At 44.5% G+C, this 24,815-nt stretch overlaps 1 protein-coding gene across 4 annotated transcripts; it reads right to left on the minus strand.

Moving 5' to 3' along the window:
- Positions 1–302: 302 nt before the first annotated feature.
- On the minus strand, positions 303–15,500 carry Eloc (elongin C). Of its 4 annotated transcripts, none has more exons than XM_006974718.4 (4): positions 15,314–15,500; positions 5,861–5,913; positions 3,491–3,634; positions 303–716 (listed from the first exon to the last, which is right to left on the minus strand). In XM_006974718.4, the coding sequence occupies exons 2-4, from the start codon at positions 5,862–5,864 to the stop codon at positions 526–528; spliced, it is 339 nt and encodes a 112-aa protein (XP_006974780.1). In that variant the 5' UTR covers positions 5,865–5,913; positions 15,314–15,500; the 3' UTR covers positions 303–525. The 4 variants fall into 4 exon arrangements, with proteins under 4 accessions (XP_006974780.1, XP_076419885.1, XP_006974779.1 ...); XM_076563770.1 differs by having other exon boundaries at positions 15,379–15,493; XM_006974717.4 differs by lacking the exon at positions 15,314–15,500 and adding an exon at positions 15,147–15,256.
- Positions 15,501–24,815: the final 9,315 nt, after the last annotated feature.

Raw genomic sequence — 24,815 nt, forward strand, 5'->3', positions numbered from 1 at the left:
ACAAGATGCAATTAAACAATATTGCAGTTTATCAAAAAACACATAAGAAATTTCAACTCTTATTCTGAGTTACAAAAATCAAGGTTTGGCTAAGTTATAAACATGTTTTTTCATGTAATTATTTGCATAACTCTAGTAATGCTCAGTGGCTGTAAGATCAGAACTGGTTCTTAAAAAAACACTAAAAACATAAAAATACTTAAAATACTTAGCCCCTGTATTTACCTGTAGAATATGTTCATTTATGCTTACATTCCAAGATTTGCTATATTACTTATAAAGGAGAAAGCAAACCACCTACAAACTGGCATCATTTGTTTATTTCTTGGCTTGTGAACGTCCTCAATTTGTTGATGTAGCAAACACATTTCAACTCTGCTATGCAAATGACAGAAGGAATCTGCTCAGCAATTAACTTTAGAGTTCAATTTCATACAGGCAACATGCTATATGTGGAAAAACGACTAACTGAACTACAGGTATTAAATACTGAAAAAATGAACAGTTTATTATAATTTATTCTATTTAACAATCTAGGAAGTTCGCAGCCATCAGCAGCTCCAGTGCAATTTCAGGTGCAATCGGGAATTCAGGAATCTCGGTGGAGCTGTTAGTGTAGCGGACCTTGTAGGTAAAGTACATGCATACTTTCGACAGCACATGCGAAGGGATCTCTCTGAAATTGACCTCATTGGTTTCATTCTCAGCAAACTGCCCTGCAAAACAAAAGTTATGTATGTTAGGGGCTGCACAGTGCCTCTTCTCAGGAGAATCTTAGCCCCAACTACACCTCAGGATGTGATTGCACTTAAAGGTAGGGTCTTTCAGCTAAATTCTGTTAAACAAGGTCTCTAGGACAGGAATGCAGGGTGACTGGCATTCTCATCAGAAGAGACACATAGATAGAACTCTAAGACAGAGCCCATTATTCAAAGGCAAGTTCAGAAAATAGTCAATACTGCCAATTCTTTAAAGTTTAACACTTCAGAACTGTAGGAAAAATAAAGTTCTGTACCTAAGCCATGTGGTACAAGGCACTTGGTTAGGCAGTAAATTAATAAAAGATCGACTGTGATTAGCACCAGATTATCTACCTGATTCCTTAGTAGATATAACACTTTAAAAATCTTTAACACAAGCCAGGTGATGTTTAATCCCAGCCCTCGGAAGGTGGATTGAGTTCCAGCCTCCTCTACAGAGTTCCAGGGACAGGTTCCAAAGCTACACAGAGAAACCATCTCTCAAAAAACAGACACAAAAACACAGCAGCATCTGAAGGCTTGATGTAGTGGCACAGAGCGCAACTTCAACACTTAAGAGGCTTGGGGCAGGAGGGTTGATCTGAGGCTGGCTGTTTGAATTGGTGTTCAAAAGCAGCAGTTGCTAAGTAAATACAAATAAAATCTATACTGAAGTATTGCTTTGTAGTCAGAAGAGCTAATAATGGGCCGGAGACGGATGGCTCAGCAGTTAGGAGCTCACTGCTCTCGCAGAAATCTGGGCTTGGTTCCCAGCACCCGCTTGGCACAAGCACCTGTGACTGGTTCTAAGGCATTCCATGCTCTCTTCTGGCTCCACAAGTTCACGCATGCAATACACATAAACTCATACAGCTACATACCCACATATATACATAAATATAGTAAGGAAAAAAAGATAAACCCAGTCAGCGTGTTTCATAAATTGGAAGACTAATGTGTTGTCAATAAAAATAAGTAAAACGAGCTGGGCGGTGGTGGTGCATGTTTTTAATCCCAGGACACGGGAGGCTGAGGTGCATCTCTGTGAATACAAAGCCAGCCTGGTCTACAGAGTGAATTCCAGGATAGGCTCCAAAGCTACAGAGAAACCCTGTCTCGAAGAACAAACAAACAAAAATACAAAACAACAAAAAAATGTAAATTGATTCTACCCCAACAGAGACAGAAAACATAATAAACAATCATATGACCAAACAGTCCCACAAAGCAAAAGCTGGTGTTTTAAACAGCCACTTATATATATGGTAGCTAAAAGGTAGACAGAAAAGTTGAAACCCAATGTAGCATATCCTGACAGAACAGTACTAGGTGGCTCCCCTACCACTTGATTGTACTTTGAATTATGCTATGTAGAAAGACACAGAAGGTCAAATACTGCATGGATTCCAGAACAGGGAGAACAGAAAGCAGACTGGGCACAGATAAAGCTCAAAGAGCATAGGGTTTCCTTTTGGGGGGATTTTTTGGAACGATATATTTGTGATGGTTGTTCATACTGTAGAAGTAATAATTGGGGCTGGAGTGATGGCTCAGAGGTTAAGAGCACTGGCTGCTCTTCCAGAGTTCAATTCCCAGCAACCACATGGTGGCTCACAACCATCTGCAATGAGATCTGGTGCCCTCTTTGGTAGTGGCACTTTCTGTAGTGTGCAGACGGAAACTGTGTACATAATAAATAAATAAATCTTAAAAAAAAAAAAGTAATAATTGTATTATTTGAACTGTTTTAGAAGCTGGAGAATATCTACTCAAAGGAAAAAAGAATGCTAATGGTCAGAGACAGGAGTGGTGGTTAGGCCTACAATCCCAGCACAGGGAAGGTGAGGGGAAGGGCAGCCCTTGATTCTGAAGCCAGCTTGGCAACGTGGGCTATAGAATTAAGATCTTGACTCCAAACAAAACTGGAGGTGCATGGGGGGCGGCTAAATTCTCAGAATAAACTTTTTATTACAACGGTATATGACAACCACAAACTAATGTAGAAAAACACACAGGTTTCCTATTGCAAAAGAATAATTAGGATCTTACTCAAACTTGTACAGAAATAACTGATTTTTCTCAATATAATGTAATCATGCAATGGTGGGAGCTTCCTCCTTCTTCTCGCCCCACCCCTGCGTGTGTGTGTGTGTGTGTGTGTGTGTGTGTGTGTGTGTGTATTTAGAGGCCAGAGTTGGCTGTCTGCGTTCTTCCTCTTTTACAGGTACCTGGCTTTTTATGTGAATTACATGGAGATCCTAACTCACGTCGATATTCTTACGGCTACTTTATTTATTTATTTATTTATTTATTTATTTATTTATTTATTTATTTATTTATTTATTTATTTATTTATTTTTGGTTTTTTCAAGACAGGGTTTCTCTGTGTAGCTTTGCGCCTTTCCTGGAACTCACTTGGTAGCCCAGGCTGGCCTCGAACTCACAGAGATCCACCTGCCTCTGCCTCTCAAGTGCTGGGATTAAAGGCGTGCACCGCCACCGCCACCGGCAGCTACTTTATATCCACAGTCCTTTGGTTTTAAGACAGTGTCTCAACTATGGTGTCCAGGCTGGCCTAAAACTCCTAGATTAGAAGCTATCTTCCCAAACCTCAACCTCTCAAGAAGCTGGGACAGAGGCATCTACCACTGCAACTGCTTTCTCCTCCTTCAAATGCTGTGTGCATCTAACAGGAAAAACATTTATTAAACATTAAAAGGACATATGAAGGAAAAAACACTATTACCTACCTGGTCCACTCAACATGGCCTTTATTGTTCCTGATGTTAACGCATGTTCTCTTTTTACAATAAATTCATGCCCATCAGAAGATATTAATTTGACATACATGGCATCAGGGCCTTCACAGCCACCATAGGATTTCTCCTCTCCATCTGAAATAAAGCAGTACAATAAATTTTAATTATACAATGCACTAAAAATAAATAGGTTGAGCTGGGCGGTAATGGCGCATGCCTTTAATCACAGCACTTGGGAGACAGAGGCAAGGAGATCTGAGTTTGAGGTCAGCCTGGTCTATGGAGCGAGCTCCAGGACAGCCAGGACACTACAGAGAAACTGTTTCCATTTTAATAAAATGGCCCTCCTAGGCCCATAGGTAGTGGCACTATTAGGAGGTGTGGCCTTTTTGGAGGAAGTGTGTCACTGGAGGGTGGGGAAGGTAGCTTTGAAGCCTCAGAAGCTCAAGCCAAGCTTAGTGGCTCAGTCTCTTCCTGTTGCCTGCAGATCAGGATGTAGAACTCAACACCTTCTCCAGCACCATGTCTGCCTGCATGCTGCCATGCTTCCTGCCATGATGACAATGGACTAAACTTCTGAATCCTAAGCCAGTCCCAACTAGATGCTTTCCTTTTTAAGAGTTGCCATGGTCATTGTGTCTCTTCACAGCAACAGAACCCAAAAACAGCATCTTAAATCTTATTCTAAGAATTTAGGAAACCCTGTGGAGTAGAAGAGTGAAGATGATTGTTCTGTTCAGCTGCACACATCCACACTGTTAACTAAAAGAAATCCCTAAAATGAAGATTAGTTTTAAAACCACCACTGCTGTCCAAGATGTTTCATGTGAATCTAAACCCATAGAAACAATACAAATTTTAAGTCTTTAAAACAAGTAGCCTTTCATTTCTGTTGTTCATCACTGCACTCTTCATGGTAGCTGGTCTGCAAGCTTCTTAAGATTCTGTCTCTGCCTCCCTTCTTGCTGCAGGAGCACTGTATGCTACTGTGCCTGGAATTCAAATTCGGGTCCTGATGCTGGCAAACCTAGCCCTTTACCCACTTATCTCCAGCCCCCGGCGAAGCTACGACACTGTATAACTCTTGTAATTTTTACAGTAACTCAAGGATGTAAGTTCAATTTCTAAACTAGACTATTTGAGGCCAGCCTGGTCTACAGAGTGAGTTCCAGGACAGCTAAGGCTACACAGAGAAACCCTATCTCAGGGGAAGAAAAAAAAAAAAAAAACCCACCACATTCTCAAAAGCTAGCATTATTTCAAATTGAAGCTAGGCAGGATGGCTCATGCTTCTAATCCCAATACTCAAAAGACAGATGCACAGGCTAGAAAGACACTCAGTAGTTAAGAGCATTAGCTGCTCTTTCAGAAGACTTGAATTTGATTCCCAGCACCCACAATCGTAACTCCTGTTCCAGGGAATTCCAGATTTAAAAAAAAAATGCTGACACAGGACTGATGAGGACTTTGAGGCTAGCCTGGGCTACCCAGTGAACACACTAAGAAGTTCATTTACATTTCTAATATTTTGCACGCTGTGATGCCTGCTTCTGATCAACTTGACTGGACTGAGTATTGCCTGCCTGGTGAGACCTCCCTTTTAGTGTGTCTGCAGAGTGCTAACTGGCTGGCTCAAGGGCTCTGCTCTAAGGAACCCGTGGAGTACTGGAGGTGCAGCACTGTGGGAGGCAGGCTCTAACAGGCGAGGGCACTTGGGAGCTCCACTGGTCCTTCCACTTCCTGCGGACCAGCTGAGCAGCTCTGTCTTAGCACACACTCCTTGTTAAGAATCCAACACCGGAAATGGAAAATGGGAGTAATACCACCTTTCTCTTCCAAGTTTTTTTTACAGGTATTATGTGGTCATAGGGCCAGGAAATAAACACACAACTTAACATTCTGCATATCTGTTGTTAAAAGTCTCATTTTACATGATTGCTCTGTGTAGCCCTGGCTGTCCCAGAATTCACTCTGTAGACCAGGCTGGGCTGGAACTCGATCTGCCTGCCTCTGCCTCCCGGGAGTGCTGGGATTAAAGGTATGCGCCACCGCTGCCCAATGTAAAAGTCTTATTATTAAGTACTTACAAAACACTACAAATTTTAGTTGACACAGTATTGATTTTGTATATTGCTACCTTTCAGACAGACAGAGTAACAAACTGTTCATGTAAACATTAATTTCACTTTAGCCATTTTCTGATTTTCATTCCTTCAATGACTTTAAAGGCCACCCTGCTTGGTGTATATAGTGTATGGGTGCTCATTTGTGCAACAGGCCACGTGTAGGTGCAGTGCCTTTAGTTGAGAGGAAAAATCAGCTCTCACAAATGGATACACAAAATTACCTCTGTTAACTTACCCATTATGTTCTTATAAAATTCTACTTGATCCCACAGGAACTTTAGTAGTTTCCTGAAAGTGTAACAAAAACACACAAAGATTAATGTTGCATATGTATTTTCCACACATTACTATTCACTGTGTTCTTGGTGCTAATAATTTCAGGATTCTCCCTCCTTATGGAATAAGTTATGATTCCAACAAACTATCATTCAATAGGAGGCACCAAGACGCTTTGTGAACTTGGGCAGCTGGAGCCTCTGAACTTCAGAAAGATGACTTTAAAATAACCACTATAAACTGGCTGTCAAGGCAAGCACTACGGCTAGTGGTAGTGTAAACGTACAAAGCTGTACTAGGAGGTGGCAGGAGAGCCCATGGAATCAGCTTCAAATATATATATAAAAGCAGCTGACAGCCAGGCACAGTAGCAGGAGGCCTGCTAGTTTATAGGCAAGGCTGGTCTAGAGGGGAAACTTTCAAATCAAGAAAACCAAACAACCCCAGCATGTGTAGAGATTTAGGTGTGGCAGAGGCCTGCATCAGTCTTGTATGTGCAAGCAAGGTCCTGCCTTCCACCCCAGCACAGCACAATGTGACTGCAGGTGCTGCTGCGGGGGCCGTGGTGGTGGCGCACGCCTTTAATCCCAGCACTCGGGAGGCAGAGCCAGGTGAATCTCTGTGAGTTCGAGGCCAGCCTGGACTACCAAGTGAATCCCAGGAAAGGCGCAAAGCTACACAGAGAAACCCTGTCTCGGAAAAAAAAAACCCAAAAGAACAAAGACACAACGCACACATAAACCACAAACACAAACAACCCAAACCAAAGGATCAAAAACTGTACTGAAATATTCTAAATCACTTCTTTCCCTGCCACGTATCTGAAGAAAACTGTGGATCCTGTTGTCATCAGAAAACCAACTGTTTTCCCTTGGTTTCTAGAAGGTGGCCTCCAAATTCTTTTATTCATGCTATACCTACAGTTACATTAAACAGCTGACAGGGAGCCTCTAGCCACTTTCAGCTTACTGACCTTGACAACAGAATGAACTTGACACAGAATCAGGCACAAGACTGACTTCCGCCTTAACATTTCAATCATGCTTAATAATGGACACTGAAGTCATGTCAACTTCTGACACTAGTATTCCATGTGCCTTCCTTTAAGTCAATGAAGGGGGAGTGCAGAAAACTATCCTGTGTAGACACCAAGCAAATGCTTGTTTAGACGAAAGATTACATAACATAGCCAATGACATGAAGTACCTTCCATGACAGGAAGGTAAGGCTTGTTTGCTAATTACACAACTGTGCACATCTGCATTTTACTCCTCCATCCCTTCTAAACACAGGGTATAAAGTTCTGAATTAACAATGAAAGGTTAAATATTAAAAACTTGGGCCAGACCTCCCTGGACTGAGTCTACCAAGTCGATCACAGTCCTCGGGGGAGGACTTGTCCTGGAGGAGATGGGAATGGAGGGTGGGCTGGGGGTAAGGGGAGGGCGTGGGAGGGGGGAGAATAGGGGAACCCATGGCTGATATGTAGAACTGAATGGTATTGTAAAATAAAAAATATATATCACAAAAAAAAAAAAAAAAACCTTGGGCCAGGCAGTGGTGGCACACACCTTTGATCTCAGCACTTGGGAGGCAGAGGCAGGCAGATCTAAAGAGCCCAATCTACAGAGCCAGTTCCAGGACAGCCAAGGCTACACAGAGAAACCCTGTCTCAAACAAAAAACCAAACCAAACAAAAAAGCCTGGGGGTGGGGTGCTGGAGATATGGTTCAACAGTGAGGAGCACTTGCTGCTCTTCCAAGAGTCAGGGTGATTCTCAACACCCACATGGTGCCTCACAACTGTACCTCTAGTAACAGGGGATCCAACACCCACTTTTGACCTCCACAAACAAAACACCTGCACACATAAAGGATATTATTTATTTTTACTTTTTGTGTACAGGTGTTTTGCCTGTATCTACGGGTGTCCTTGGAGACCAGAGAGGGTATTAGATCCCCTGGAACTGAACTTACTTGTGAGCTGCCATAGGGGTACTGGGAATCTAACTCAAATCCTCAGGAAAAAAAGCACTAGCCATCTTTCTAGCTCCTAACTTCAGAAATCATAATTTAAGGGGCTGGAGAGATGGCTCAGAGGTTAAGAGCACTGACTGCTCTTCCAGAGGTCCTGAGTTCAATTCCCAGCACCCACATGGTGGCTTACAACCACCTGTAATGAGATCTGGCACCCTCTTCTGTTTACATCATAAATAAATAAATCTTAAAAAAAAATCATAATTTAAAAAATAAAATGATTCCCACAAAAGCATTTTTTCCCAATAATTTGTACCATGCCTAATACGAGATAAAGCAGAGTAAAAGATAATATAAACAATAACTTATGGGCTTACTTACTGGTGATCACTGTAGTAACTACCTTTCAGGTACATTGTTTTCTTTAAAAATAAATCTACCACAAGAGTATTATTCCTCTAGAGATTAGGACACAATTTAGGATTCAAAGCCTGGTAGATTTGACCTTACTTTTTTTTTTTTTTTTTTGGTTTTTCCAGACAGGGTTCCTCTGTGTAGCTTTGTGCCTTTCCTGGAACTCACTTGGTAGCCCAGGTTGGCCTTGAACTCAGAGATCCACCTGCCTCTGCCTCCTGTGTGCTAAATTAAAGGCGTGAACCACCACCACCCGGTGACTTTACAATTCTTATTCCCTCCCTCCATTATTCAACTTGGCCACCGCCCCCTACCACCTACAAGGTTTCTCTGTGTAGCTAGATCAGGAAGGCCTAGAACTCAGATCTGCTTGCAGGAAGGCCTAGAACTCAGATCTGCTTGCCTCTGCTTCCAAGTACTGGGATTAAAGGCATGGGCCACCATGTCCAGCTTTAACTTGCTCATAATTATTAAAACAAACAAACAAACAAAAAATCTCCAGGTGAAATTAATTTTCTACTTCTAGAAGTTGATGCTATAATTCTCTAACAGTTCTCTAAAATTTTAAAAACCATACTTCATATCACTTTGTAATAAAAGGCATTCACTAAAACCATTATATTTCCTGTTTATATTCTTTTGTAAACATTGTTTTTAAAAATGAAAGAAAAAAAAACATGTTAGAAAGTCTTGAAGTACAGGAACTTCAAGTGTCAACTCTTCTATCTAGATAATCTCCATAGTAGAACACCTAGGTTGTTTATTTAAGCTGCAGTAGCTAAGCAACCATGCAAAGTCTCATCTGGGAAGGCCTCTGGGAAAAAAGATTTCTCTACAGACTTAAAGTAGTGGAGAAGCTCTACCACCATCGACGTTATTTTAAAAGCTTCTCTTTAAAAAGGAGTGTTTTCCCTGCATGTATGTATAAATACCAAATTCATGCCTGGCACCTGAGTTCTAGATCCCCTGGAATTCTAGATCCCCAGCACCATGGAAGTGCTGGTCCTTTGCCAGAGCAGCCAGACATGTGAGTGCTGGGAATTGAACCTAGGTCCTCTGGAAGAGCAACCAGTGCTCTTATAACCTCTGAGCCATCTCTCCAGGCCAGCTATGTAGAATTTTATACACACAACACACGTATGCCTTTAAAAGCTGCATAGATTGTATGGAGAGTATTTATGTCTGTTTCCTGGGTTTTTGATATTGTATCATAATTACACAACTTGTTATCATTGGGGACACCTGGGTGAAGGGTACACAAATCTGCTCTGCACAATTAACATCTATAGTCATTTTAAAATAAAAAAATTAGTGTGTGTGTGTGATCAGCCAGTATTCTTAACCACTAAACTATCTCTCTAGCCTCAAAGTCCCCACTTAATTCATAAGTAGATGTTTATAAAATATGACATACGATTAAGTGAGAAACTCACATCCAGGAACTCACATTCAGAAAAAAAAATCTGTTTGAATAGCTACAGTCACTATGTAACTGGACTTCTACCTTTTAGAAAACTGACTAATACAATTCTGTAACAATAAATGCTCTTACATTTAATTCACTCAGTCTTAACTTTTAGTCAAAGCTGGGTGTAATCCCAGAACTCAGCATGTTAAGGCAAGAGAATCCTGAGTTTGAGGCCAACCTAGTCTCAGTAGGCCAAAAAGCACACCAAACTATCATCATCAACAAGAATACCAGACACAATGTCAATAAAACTATTGCAAGTCCTTTTGATAAGCAGATGTTACCCAAAGAGTAACCAACCATTCCAAAGAAATTAAGTGGGTAGCTACAAATCTTGATCAGAAGATGTGTTACATGAACAGGCACAGTATTTGATCCGTGATTGATAAGAGGTATTTTACCAAATTGAAAGGTCAGAGTGATCCAAGGAAAGTGACCAATTCTTTGAGGTACACAGGTACACAAGAGTGACTGAGTGTTGTTGAAAACCAGTTTAGAAATTCACTCACCTCACAAACACTACACTAAGGAGTACTAACTATGCCAAGTGCTGTCCTGGGTACCAGAGACAGAACAAGGATTCTAATCTCACCGGAAAAACGGTAGGGCTTCAAGCGGAACAAGTGAAATCCTAGCTTTTGAGGTGGAAGCTGAACCAAGAGTTCAAGGTCTGTCAAGATTACTCTGAGTTATTAGGCTAACTAGAACTACAGGGCAAGACTGTCTCAACCACAACTACACCATCCCCACCCAAAAGGGATGTGGAGGTGCGAGCGTACAAAGAAAACCAAACCAGAACAATGTGTGAGACGGAGTTCTCTGGGGAACTGAAGAGTAGGGCAGGAGGGAACGAGGACAGGGAAGAAGGCTGTGTTGTGTTTCAAGAGCTCAGGGAATACCGGTCTTCTCAAACACAACAACGCTGATTGACACATTGACACGGGTCAAGAAAAGGCGTTGGGACTGGAGAGAGACTTGATCTCTAGCACTTACATAGCAGCATGTAAGGGTCTAATTATAATTAAATACATTAAAAAAGGTAGTTCCGGCAGAGCTGGAGAAGCGGCTCAGCAATTAACACATACTGCTCTTGCAGAGAACCTGAGTCTGATTCTCAGAACCTGGATTGGTTGGCTCTCAAGCATCTGGAACTCTATCTCTAGGGGGTGGGGAATGCCCTCTGACCTACACACACACACACACAAACACACACACACACACACACTTATAAATTTAAAAAGAATCCTCAAGAATTTATTATATACAATACTTGGTAAGTTGTGAACAAATAACCAGCACTTCACTGTCCCCTCCTTGTCCTTACACTATCCTGTACTGCAGGGGGCAGCCACCTCTCTACTGTAAGGGTCAGACAGTAACCATAATTCAATGTGCCTCTGTATTCCTGGAAAACTTCACAGAAGCAGAATTTAGAAATGAGACACTACAAACTAGTCTTTCTTTGGATTTTTAAGATACATGTGAACAGGCGGTAGTGGCACATGCCTTTATTTATTTATTTGTTTGGCTTTTTGAGACAAGTTTCTCTGTGTAGTTTTTTGGAGCCTGTCCTGGATCTTGTCTATAGACCAGGCTGGCCTTGAACTTAGAGATCCGCATGCCTCTGCCTTCCGAGTGCTGGGATTAAAGGCATGTGCTGCGGGGTGGGGTGGGGTGGGGTGGGGTGGGGTGGGTGGGGGGGTAGATGGCGCTCACGGGCTCTAGAAATCAAACCCTCACTGATCCTCTGGAAAAGCTGCCAGCATTCTGCCACTCCAGCCCCTTCATCCACATCTTAACTTTTCTATCACCGTTCTTCTCAAGAACCCCGCCCCCTTTTGGTTGAGACAGGCTTTCCTGGTACTCAAGAGGTCCTATCTCCACTGGGATGAACGGTGTGAGAGGCTTTGAAGAGGCTCATAATCAGACAAGGTAGAGTAGCACAGGCCTAAAATTCCAACACGTGACAAAAGAACCAATATCTAATTTTACCTGCTTTCCTTGACCAGTCTAACACCATCTATCTGATGTCCTCCAACCCAAGTATTTAAATATCACCATAAATACCATTCCCATATTACCTTCCTAGCTCTACACCTATTCTGAGTCCCAGTCAGAAACATCCAATTTCCTTCTATACATATTAGCTCTGTAGAGCAGGCTGGCCTCAAACTCAAGATTCACCTCTGTGATTAAAGGCATGTGCCACCCTTCCTGGTGTTCTATGCATATGGTCACTGTCTTAATGAGTTACCAACTAACTCCCCCAAAGAATCCCTTATACACCCATCAGAAACCAATACTCCCTTTCAGTCTTCCCAACTTCAGTAAATGGCACTACTGTTCACAAGATTGGTAAGGGCAAAAAGATTTTTTTTTTCTGTATTAGGAATAAAAGACAAGAGCTATTTGGCTTCCAATTATATTTCTTTCTTTCTTTCTTTCTTTCTTTCTTTCTTTCTTTCTTTCTTTCTTTCTTTCTTTCTTTCTTTCTTTCTAAGATCTATTTATTGTGTATACAATGTTCTGCCTGCAAATCAGAAGAGGGCACTAAATCTTATTATAGATTGTGAGCTACCATGTGGTTGCTGGGAATTGAACTCAGGACCTTTGGAAGAGCAGCCAGTGCTCTTAACCTCTGAGCCATCTCTCTAGCCCCCAGTTACATTTCAAATCAGATGACTTTCCAACTATTTCAACTCTACATCCCCAGTTCAAGCTAGTTGTATTTTAAATTAACTATCTAAAAAAGCTACCACACCCAGGTGTGGTGGTGCACACCTGTAATCCCAGCAATCCCAAGCAGAGGTAGGTGGATCTGAATTCAAGGCCGGCCTAGTCCACAAAGTAAGTAGCAGACAGCCAGGATTACAAAGAGAACCCTTGTCCTGGGGGGTAGCGGGGAGCTTCCACACTTTCCTCTAGCTGGTCTATTCTCCACCTTGTCATCTCAGGAACACATTAGATTCATCTTTCTGCACAAATACAGAAGAGCTTTAAGGTCTGTATTATACACTCCCTGGCTAGCCACCCTTATCTCATTCTTACTCTTCCTTCAATATGTTCCAAACTTTTCTGTTGTTGTTTGAACAAAGTTTCTCTGTATAACAGTCATGGCTGTAGATTGGCTGGCCTTGAACTCACTGAGATCAGCCAGCCTCTCTGCCTCCCCAAGTGCTGGGATTAAAGCCACCACTGCCTGCTCCCTGATATTTCTTGACTAGGTCAAGTTCTCTCACACTTCAAGGTCTTTTGCATTTGCAGTGACTGCTGCCTGAAGTTCTTTTCCTTTAACTCTCCCTCATTACTTAGGCCTGTAGGTCAAACATCAAGTCCTGAGGGTGCTTCCCTGACCCCTGATCTTGCTCCATTTACTTTTTTTTTTTTTTTTAAATAGAGGGAAGATCAACAGGGCTTCACTACATAGTCCAGGCTGGTGTGGAACTCCTGTCAATCCTCTGCCTCAGTCTCCTGAATGCTTTGATTAAAGGTTTACAAGTTTCTGACATCACACCTATCCCTATTGTTTTTCAAACTTATTACCTAAAACTGCATATGTATATATTTGTGTATGTGTAGATTTTCCAGTACTGGATGTCTTTGTCTAGTTTTACTTAAGAGAGGAGTAGTAAAGCATCTGAAGGGTATCAACACATCCAAGCATACATTTAAAGACTTTGCTGCTTACCTTCCAATCTGACCCAACCCCACCCCAGCCAAAACCTCAACTTTTCCTCAAGCATTTCTTAAGATCTGCACAATTTTAAAAACTTAATATATAGGAATATCTATCTGACTATTCACCTTTAATCCCAGTAATTGGGATGCAGAGGCAGGTAGCCATGCAGGTAAGCAAGGGCTAAACAGTTAAGAGGGCCAGGCGGTGGTGGCACCAGCCTTTAATCCCAGCACTTGGGAGGCAGTCAGGCAGATCTCTATAAGTTCAAGGCCAGCCTGGTCTACAGAGCAAGATCCAGGATAAGCACCAACGCAACAATGAGAAACCCTGTCTCCAAAACCCTGCGGGGGGGGGGGGGGGAGCACTCATTTCCCCCCCCCCAAAAGGAAATGGATATTTGTGTATTTTTTAAAATGGCACTGAGGGAATAAACCAACATTTTTTTGTGTGTGGTTCTGGAGAACCAAGCCAGGGCCTTTTGTATACTAGGCAAACATGCTATATCAAGACACAGTCCTAGCCTGGCAGTTATTAGAGAAATGTCATACTTAAGATGAGAAGCCATTATAAATTAAATAGGGGGATGAGGACAGAGTCGTTGCACTCCACAGTGCTGACTCAGGGCAGCTGAGGTGCAAGGTTAATTCCATCCCATCATGTTAAAAAGAGGGGAGCAAGTTTAGTGGCCCACACCTCTAATACCAACACTTTGGAAGCAAAAGTGGATCTCTGAGACCCCTCAGGTTTACAGACAGGCTTCTGTACCAGTCTAGAGTACCCTGTGAGGCTCTGCCCCCACACCCACCAAGTGGTAAATAGGAGTCTCAAATCATTACCACCAATAAATAACAAATATCGATGGGAAAAAATACAGCCATTTTCCTCATCACTGTATTCCTAGGATACTTGTGAACTTCAACGACTCAATAACATGAATTATACTATAATGTAAATGAGACCATGTATTTATCATCTTGGGTCATTTAACAGAAAATAAAATGCAATTGGGGGATTAAAAAACAAATCTGGCAGTTTGAACGAAGTTGTAAAACTATTTCGATGGCTTTCTACACTGGAAAGTGCAGTGTAGAGATGCTTGCACTAAATGACACAATTTCCGTGCTCACAAAACTAGAAATTTCAGAGCCTTAAGAAAAATTAAAGAGGCACTGTATTTGGCACTAAATACTTCCTTCCAGATAAAACTGAGAGGCAGATAGGTGCACAAATGCCCCAACCCACCCAGTGAGGCAGAGATTATCCAAGTTGCCCAGAGCATAAACTTTTTTTTTTTCCGGGTCCTACAGCTGAAAGGGGCCAGGGCTCTCCCCTGCGACTAGCGACTCATTTCAACAGTAAAACAAATCTAAGCGCACCGGAGGAAGGCAAAAAGGAAAAGCGACCGGGCTGCCATGCTCTTAACCCCACCCTCCCCGTGCTGCGCCTGGAAAAGGCCCAGCTCGCCCCCACCTCCTGCCGGGCCTCCTCCTTCCAAACCCACCGAGCTGATCTAGTTACGGTCCCGCCAGAGTCCGCTCCCCTCCCCCCAAACCAGGAGCTCGGGAGGCCGGGGAGGCTCGGAGCTTCCGTTCCTTCCCCGCCCAGACGGGAAGGGGTGAGCAGAGGGATGGCCACGGCGCCCAGCCCCAGCGGCCCTAGCTCTCCACGCGAAACCGGAGCCCCGCTCCCACCCCAGCCCGACACTCACCAGCCAGTCCCGCAGCCACCGCGCCGCGTCCCCACGTACCGCCACAGACCCTATTCAGGGCCGCCCCCCCAACCCCCAGCTGCCTACCCCCGTGGGTTCCGGGGCACGGGAAGGAATCACTTCCGCCGCGTCACAGCCGCTCTCTGCAACGCGCGGGAGATCGGTACCTGGCAAGGCGAAGACACGCTCTGCAAACAACTTGCGTCCGTAGGAAGCGCGTTGTGGTTCTAACCTTCAGTAATACAGTCCAATTTAAGAGATAGCGTTAGCAAATCTCAACCAATGAGGAGCCAGGGCTTCTGGATTCCCAGAATGCAACGCCCTCCTGGTCCAATTTCTGCCATGCACGGAACCCGTGCGGGCAGAGGTGCATTCTGGGATGTGTAGTTTCTTACGAAGGCATGGTTAGGGTTTGGTCCCACGTGACATTGCATCTTGGGACTTGTAGTTCTCCGTGTAGAGGGTTGAAATTTTGATGGCTTTACAGGGTGGCCCCTGCTCTCGTTTCTGTCTAGCTAGGAGGCGGGGGATTACAAAGGAAGCCTAAGATGTGGAAATGCAGTATGTGTACAAAAGAAGATCGTATTCTGAAGGAAGCGGCATCTGGCCTTTTGTGATAAGTAATACACATCAACAAGCATCTTAACAAGCTCGCGCTTGTGTTTGCCTCATTTCCTCCCTTCCCGGCATAGGTCAGTGTTTACCGAAAACAGGCCACGCCCACCGCCCTGCTCTCCTTCGCCTACCGTGCAGCTGCCTGCCACCATTGCTCCAGTGGGCGGGCGCACCATTCCCGCGCCTCACCCCCAGAAGCTCACCTCATTTCCGCACCCCCACCCAAGGCATTCCATTGGCTCTCCCGTGGTTGCCCGGGGACCTTTCCTAGAAAGCTGGAAAAACAGCTTAGTCAGGTTTCTTCTCTGGTGTTTCATGAAATGGGCTTGAAAATGTAGATTCAACATACTCTGACTCAACTAGTCGCAGTTGTGAAAATAATGTCCACCAAAGGAAATATGTACGTGCGATTTGGAGTGCCTGGAACTAATGACATTTTCCAAAGGGGCTTTGTTCTCGACTTTTTGAGCCAGGGTCTCTCAATCTAACTATGTAGCCCAGACTAGCCTTGTATTTGGGTCAATCCTATCTCTTCCTGCCACCATGCACAGAATTTCCCGATGTAATCCTAGGCTGTCCTCCAACTCCAATTTATAATTCTGCTGAAATTACTGGTGTTGGCTACTGTGCATGGCTCTGAAAGGGTTGTTTTTTGGTTTGGTTTTGTTGTTTTGAGACAGGGTTTCTCTGTGTAGTTTGCGAGCCTTTCCTGGAACTCACTCTGTAGCCCAGTCTGGCCTGGAACTCAGAGATCCGCCTGCTTCTGCCTCCCGAGTGCAGGGATTAAAGGCGTGCACCACCATCTCCCAGCTGGTTTGTTTTTTAAGTTGATTTGCAGACAATTAAAGGCTAAAATGAGCCGGGCGGTGGTGGCACACGCCTTTAATCCCAGCACTCGGGAGGCAGAGGCAGGTGGATCTTTGGGAATTCGAGGCCAGCCTGGGCTACCAGGTGAGTTCCAGGAAAGGTGCAAAGCTACACAGCGAAACCCTGTCTCGAAAAACCAAAAAAAAAAAAAAAAGGCTAAAATGGAGCACATGGCCCTGAATTAATTTTCAAAGGCTTTGGGAAAAAATAAGTGTTATGGTTGTAACCATAGCTCAAAATGGTTTCATGGGAAGAGAGGCATTGGGTTGCAGAAGATAAAACTAAGGGAAAATCTGAATAAACCTAGTGAGACCTGAGTTAATCTCCCTTTAGGCAATAAGGGTGGGGCCCAAGGTCAATTATGTTTCTGACTCTGGATCCATTTATCCCTTAGGTTGGGAGCTAAAGAGGCAAGCAGAGAGAGGGTGGACTTTGCAGGTTAATTCTGCAATATGCTGAAAAATAACAGGATTCCCTCTTAAAAGACACATAAAAGGCCACTGGACTGGACAAAGAGGCACTATTCCTTTGTTGGAGCTCTCACACTTAGGAGAAATGTACTTTTGGCTGGGTGTGGTGGCACATGCCTTTATTCCCAGTTCATGGGAGAGGCAAGTAGATCTCTGAGATGGAGGCCAGCCTGGTCTACATGGTGGCTCTCTCAAAAAAGGAAAGAAAGAAAATCTACACCTTTCCTGCTCACTCTCTTGAATTTCAATGCACCTCCACCGCCTGGCTTTCTTGGGCCCCGTTTAAGAAGTAAAGTCACAGCCGGGCGGTGGTGGCACACGCCTTTAATCCCAGCACTCGGGAGGCAGAGCCAGGCGCATCTCTGTGAGTTCGAGGCCAGCCTGGGCTACCAAGTGAGCTCCAGGAAAGACGCAAAGCTACACAGAGAAACCCTGTCTTGAAAAACCAAAAAAAAAAAAAAGAAGTAAAGTCACATTCTGCCCGAGGCCAACCCAGGGCCCAGCTGCCGATCCTGAAAAACCCAACAACTTGTAAGTGTTGGTGAGCAAAACAAGACCTGAGAACACAAAAGAAGGGGCCGCCCAGCCACCGAACCAGATCACCAGAATCATAAGTCCACCCGACACCGACTGGGAACAGGTAAATTAGATATGTGTGTGTAAATGTTTTGTCTGTATGTATACCACATGCATGCCTGGTTATCATGGCCATCAGAAGAAGGCATCAGATCTCCTGCAATTAGAATTATGAGTTACAGGAGATTGTGAGCCACCACCATGTGGGTGCTGGGAGTTGAACCCAGGTCCTCTGCAAGAACAAGTACTCTAAACTGCTGAGCCACGGCTCCTATGGCTCCTGTCTGGCTTCCCAAATAAGCTGAATAGTCAGTTTATATAGGCAGAAAGAGTATGGCAAGGACGTCTACATTAATCATGGCAATCTTTTATGAAAAAAGAAGGACTGTCCACTATTCAAGGCAGCTTTTTTTTTTCTTGATTTTTTTGAGACAGGGTTTCTCCATGTAGTTTTGGTGCCTGTCGGGGAGCTTGCTCTGTAGACCAGGCTGGCCTCGAACTCACAGAGATCTTCCTGGCTCTGCCTCCTGAGTGCTGGGGTTCAAGGTGTGCACCACCACTGTCCTGCCTTCAAGGCAGCTTTCACGCAAATGCAGGTCAATGCTTGCACCAAACTGGTAGTCTTTCATTCAGCTGGGCACTGTGTTGGCTCTAATCTCAGGCTTTCTGCTGGGCTGCTGGGAGAAGTAACACCGCTGCTCCAGCGGAAAATGGCTTAGAGGTCATCTAGAGTGCACTGAGACTTGGAAGGGGAAAGGCCCAGTGTAAACTGAGTCAACTGTGGCTGGGGTAGTACCTTCAGGAGCCAGAGCTGAGCTTTGGCAGCAGGCAGCTGTTGTGTGCCGTTTTTTTTCAATGCATCTGTGGAGTGTTCTCTGCAGCCTGAGGACATTGGGGCAATTTGCCTGGCTCCTTAGCTTGATAAAGCCTGTGTTTGAAACATCCAGTGCACTAGGGAATTGACCAAGAGCCGTCAATTTATTCAAAGGAAAAATAAGCACAGAGAGGATTATTTAATAAGCAGCGGCTTTCATCATTTAATAGCGTTCTAACAATACTTGGTTCCTGCTGAAGTACACCGGGGAGAGGTGGGTTCCTCTGATCCGTCATCTCTTTCCAGATAGAGCAGTGGTTCTCAGCCTTCCTAATGCTGCAGCACTTTAATACAGTTCATGTTGTGGTGACGTCCCCCCTCCCCGCTATAAAATTATTTGCTACTTCATAACTGTAATTTTGCTACTGTTATGAATGGTAATGTAAATATCTGATATGCAGGATATCTGATATGCAACCCCCAAAGGGGTGGAGACCCACAGGATGAGAATGCTGAGCTAGATGATAATTTTTCCAGATGCAGCTGACGGTGAGGTTGATCTGAAAACATTGGGAGGACATATTTACCAAGTTCTCTTTTGGAAACGTATGTAGCATTTTGTAAAGCAGTGTGTTTCCATTATAATACAACAGCAGTATTTCTAGCTTATTTTTGGGTGTTTGTCCCATTACACATTCGCATCATGGGTTTCCAAATTTATTCAGTAGCTGTGGTGCCTCTATTACTAAGTCCTGGCAATAGTCACTAATTATCCTCTGCTTTGCCGGGGGGAAGGTATAGAGTGTTGATACAAAAACAACTCTTACTTCAAAGGAGATAAAAGATGGTGGAGGGGCCCCAAAACAGCTTAACCACCCAGCTGCCAGGACAGGCCTAGGGGCCTAGACACAGCTTCTGTGACAGGCTTATTGGCAGACAACACCCAGATCCAGGAAAAGCCTTAAACTGATACCACCCAGGGATGGGGAAGTATCTGACATCCCAAACATTCCAACCATTAGATAAGGTGGCCATTGTCCTTGAGTCTAGCACACACCTATTTTTGTTTTACAGATACCCCTAGACAATTGTCAGCCAATCAGGGTCCTGAACCCTGGAAATCCCCTCACCCCAACTTCTGCTATGATAAAAACTCTGCTCTCACCGCTGTGTCCAACAGACAGGGAGACCAAGCTCAGAGCGTGAAGATAATACTCTTTACTTTTACATTTGGGATTCGGTCTCTGTGGTGGTCTTTTCGGGGGTCTCTGAGATCTGGGCATAACAGGATAATTTCCCCGGGGGCCAAATGAGTGGCCATGGGCAGGGAACACAGATTTAGGTCACCCATATTCCATGTTCCAATGTGAAAGTATTTTCATGAAGCTTTTATAGTAACAGAACAAAATGAAGGTCATCAGTCAAGACACATTTCCACATTGGTGGAACCATCAGGTGTTGGGCTGACCTACAGGTAGGGCGGAGGCAGGACCGGTCCAGCCGGTCTCTCCACGGGGCTGAGCTTATGGTGAGTGTCAAGGGCCCAGACCTCCCCATTCCACCGGAGAGAAGCACACTGGGCCAGGAGTCTTGTCAAAGCAAGAACTCCTTTTATTGCATAAGGAGTGGACTTATATAGGTTGGGGTGCTGGGGGTGGGATGGGGTGAGGATAACTGGCCAATGAGATGATGCTGTCTCAGCAGATACTAGGCAGAGGTGATTCTAGGTTGGGTAGAGCTGAGTCACTCATCTGCGATGCGGAAGGCGTGACCGAAGACAGGTCACCATACTCGAGCTAGGCTCGGGAAGTTACCCTGGGCCTCACACCCGGGCCTTATGGGGCCCAACAGTTAGGTAGGTTAAAACAAGGTGGGGAAATCTGTTTTAGGTTTTCGGTTGGTTGGGAACCTAGTTCTCTGTACATTCCAAATAAAAACTCTATGCTCTCTGTTGGTGTGTTCCAGATGAATTCATGAAGATATCATCTACAGAGTGTCTGGGCCCAAGAAATCCCTTTTCCCAAAGTCTGGCATTTAGACAAGAAGCCAGGACCCCATCAGGAAGTTGGGAAAATAGCTTCTACCTGTAAAAGGAAGCAGTCTCCTTATCTCTCTCTCCAGCAAAAGGAAGCTGTGGCTCTTCCATTAACACATACCTGCGGTGCCTATTGGCATATCAAGCTCTATTAAAGACTTCAAAGTCCTTCACCCCACCTTGCAGACTCCCCTCCTCCCAAGTACTGTTTCCCTTAAAGCCTTGGACACCCCCTCTCCCCACAATCCCTTCTCTCCGCTTCCCTGAGCCCCTTGGCAGTTTGGAGTAGATGTTTCCTTTTTACCCATGGAGCCGCTGTTTGAGTTCCTGTACTGGGAGCGTTTCATTCAGTGCTGCTGAAGACCTGGGAGAGACATAAAGGGGTGTGGTGGTCTGAAAGAAAAGGGCCCCCAAAGGCAGAGGGCCCCCAAAGGCAGTGGCACTGTGGGGAGCTGTGGTCTTGTGTTGTTGGTTGTTTTGCTCTTTTGTGTGTGTGTGTGTGTGTGGGGGGGATGCGCAACCCAACTCCCAAAGAAATCGCACACCGAGGCCAGCCTTAGCTTGGACTGTTTCTTGTCAACTTATTTTATTTTATTTTATTTTTTAACTTAAGTTATCTCTTCTACCTTTTGCCTCTGGGCCTTTTCCTTTTCTTCTGTGTATCTTATTTTCACTCTTACTCTGTGCCTGGCTGTGTGGCTGAGTGGCTGGCCCCTAGCATCCTCTTCTTATTATCTATCTATCTATCTATCTATCTATCTATCTATCTATCTATCTATTTTTCTGTTATCAGCTTGATACAGTATAAATTCTTACCCTAATAGTGACATGTTTCACTGAGGCTTGCCCAGTAATTGAGTAAAACCAAAACTTATTATAAGCCACAGTCATCATAGGGTCCCCACTGCCATATAGCCTCCCTGGGTCTGTGGGTGGCAGTCTGATTGTTCTTTGCTTTATATCTAGTATCCACTTATGAGTGAGTGCATACCATGTTTGTCATTCTGGGTTTGGCATACCTCACTCAAGATGATATTTTCTAATTCCATCCATTTTCCTGCAAATCATCCTCTTCTTCTTGTTCTCTTGCTCCTCTTTCTTTTCCTCCCAGATTTCTCCTTCTATTTATTTATTTATTTATTTATTTATTTATTTATTATTTCCTTCTATCCTGCCAGCCCCGCCTATCCTTTCTCCTGCCTTGCTATTGGCTATTCAGCTCTTTATTAGCCCATCAGGTGTTTTAGACAGGCACAGTAACACAGCTTCACAGAGCTAAACAAATGCAATATAAAGGAATGCAACACATCTTTGCATCATTAAATAATGCAAATATTCCACAGCATAAACAAATGTAACACATTTTTTTTTTTCTGATACAGGGCTTCTCTGTGTAGTTTTAGTGCCTGTCCTAGATCTCGCTTTGTAGACTAGACTGGCCTTAAACTCACAGAGATCCACCTGACTCTGCCTCCTGAGTGCTGGGATTAAAGGTGTACACCACCAACAACCAGCAATAACACATCTTAAAATAATATTTTACAACCATCTTGTTGGAGGAAGTGTGTCTGTTTGGGATTCTGTTGTGCTCCAGCTGCATGACCACACATGGGCAATTCAGGAGCTAGGCAAGGGAGTCTTGCATCTTCCATCATCAGTGTGTGCTGATGATTACATAAGCAAGGTGTAGTCATGCAATCTGCACATCCGTGGCATAGCTTGGTAAGTCCACCTGTACCTTAAAGAGCTGGACAGACCCCTACCTCCTCTCTCTGTTCTGTTCTCTCTTCCCCCCACCATCTTTTTCTCTCTTCTCTCTGCTCTCTGCACACGTGTCTCCCTCAGGCCTGGTTCTTCTGCCCACCCCTCCCCGATTCCTCCTAATAAAGCTCTGATAAAGCGTTTTGTCGTGGCCGTGACCTTTCCACGAAGTAACCAGTGCCAGGAACCAGTACCTCTTATCATTCTTACAGTGTCACTGTGAGGGCAGACTTTGGGGTCTTTTTGGCTCAAGCTTCCCTAGGTGTGATTATTAGTTGTCTCCCTGTTGCCTTTAAGATGTAGCACTCTCAGCTCCATCATCATGTCTGCCTGCACAAGGCCATGCTCCCCATCATGATCATAATGGACTGAACCTCTGAAACTGTAAGCGTACCACCCCAATTCAATGTTTTCTTTATGAGTTGTCATGGTTTTGTTTGTTTGTTTGTTTGTTTTGTTTTTTGTTTTTTTCAAGACAGGGTTTCTCTGTGTAGTTTTGGTGCCTGTCCTGGATCTCGCTCTGTAGACCAGACTAGCCTCGAACTCACAGAGATCCGCCTGCCTCTGCCTGCCGAGTTCTGGGATTAAAGGTGTGCGCCACCACTGCCCGGCTAGAGTTGTCATGGTTACAGTGTCTCTTCACAGCAGTAAAACCCAAACTAAAACTGATCCTCCCTCCAACAAGCTCAGCCTCTCTTAATTGAACCAAATTACCAATTTTGCTTTCTTGGGTGTGGAACACTTGCTCAGGCTGAATTCTGCCACTGGGCATATTTTGGCTCCAAATTCTAGAGTCCAGCTCTTCAGCTGCTCTCCCTGCAACTGGCTCTAACCACTCTCCTAGACTATTGAGTAAGTGTCCTTCGGGCTCCTGAAACCCACCAAGTCTGTCTGGGCATCTCTCCATACTTTCCTCTCCCTCTGCTGAAACCCTGCCTTTTCCCCAAAGCCTCTTCCAATCCAGTTGTCTTCTGTACCTGCTCTAAGCACTCCTTTCTCCTTGTCTGCTGGGTGTCACCCCAGAGCCCCCTGCTTTGGTACTATTACTACTATAAAGCCATACCAGTGTGCCAGGAAGCTCCTCTCACCACCGTTGGGCCCCAGTCACAAGGACAAGCGACGCCTTTCCTCTGTGATTTGGAACATTTCTCTTTAACAAATCTCAGTCTGTTTGGGGATGCCCTGGATTGAGATTCCTGTGACCACACTTATCCTTCCTCTATTTCCCTTGTCTAAGTCTCCTTTCCCCTCCCCTCCACACTCCGAACCCTCTCAGATATCCCTGCCTCTGGCTGTGCTCTCCCTCATATCTACACAATAAACTTCTCTACCATACAAGGAGCAGTCATGTTTCCTTTCTTTTTCCTTTTTATTTTTTTTCTTTTTCCATTTACAGAAGAGAGCAATAAATGACTATTAAGAGATCTGCTGATGGCCCAAGATAAAATGGATCTGGATTTGCAACTTTATAGACACTCCACAATCACTGAGTGATAGTCAAGCTGCATTCCCCACCCCTACATCATGCCTCTTTAATGGGCAAAGAACAAATGTGCGTATGGATAAAAATATCTGCCAACAAAATTGAAAAGTTCCATTTTCTCCTACCTCAGTGATTGAATTGTATTATCACTCATTTTGTTCACAGCATATAAAGTATTGCATTCTTTTTATTATTTTATTCTTAAAGATTTATTTATTATGTACACAGTGTTCTGCCTGCACGCCAGAAGAGGGCACCAGATCAGGTTACAGATGATTGTGAGCTACCATGTGGTTGCTGGGAATTGAACTCAGGACTTCTGGAAGAGCAACCAGGGTTCTTACCTCTGAGCCATCTCTCCAGCCCAAGTATTGCATTCTTTTGGGGCTTATATGCTAGGATTATTTCTGATAGGCTAGAATCATTCTCTCTCTCTCTCTCTCTCTCTCTCTCTCTCTCTCTCTCTCTCTCTCTCTCTCTCTCTCTCTCTCTCCCTCCCTCCCCCCCCCCTCCCCAACCCCTAGAATCATTTTCTCAAATCACTTTCTCACCCCCGCCCCCCAAAGACAGGGCTTCTTTGTACAACAGCCCTTGCTGTTCTATCTCTGTCCTCTGAGTGCTGGGATTAAAGGCGTGCGCCACCAAGCCTGGCTTTCCAAAGCCACTTTTTTTGGTTTTTCGAGACAAGGTTTCTCTGTGTAGCTTTGGAGCCTGTCCTGGAACTCCCTGTGTAGACCAACTGGCCTCGAACTCACAGAGATCCTCCTGCCTCTGCCTCCTGAGTGCTGGGATTAAAGGCATGCGCCACCGCCACTCGGTTATGAAGTATTTAAAGGCTTCTGGGCTTTGTCTTTTCACATGCCTCCCCACTCAGTCCTCGCACATGGTCATAAAGCCGACCAAATGCTAAGAACCCGGAACCCACTCTAGGCAGGGAGTTGGAATTCGTGGATCCTTTGCTGCCTGGAACCAACTAGGTAGGGAAGGTTGCAGGCCGGTCGCATATTCTGCGCACGCGCGGGCACCAACCCGGCTGCCTGGTCAACCC

This window comes from Peromyscus maniculatus, chromosome 2 (assembly GCF_049852395.1).
Source record: "Peromyscus maniculatus bairdii isolate BWxNUB_F1_BW_parent chromosome 2, HU_Pman_BW_mat_3.1, whole genome shotgun sequence".
Lineage (NCBI taxonomy): Eukaryota > Metazoa > Chordata > Mammalia > Rodentia > Cricetidae > Peromyscus > Peromyscus maniculatus.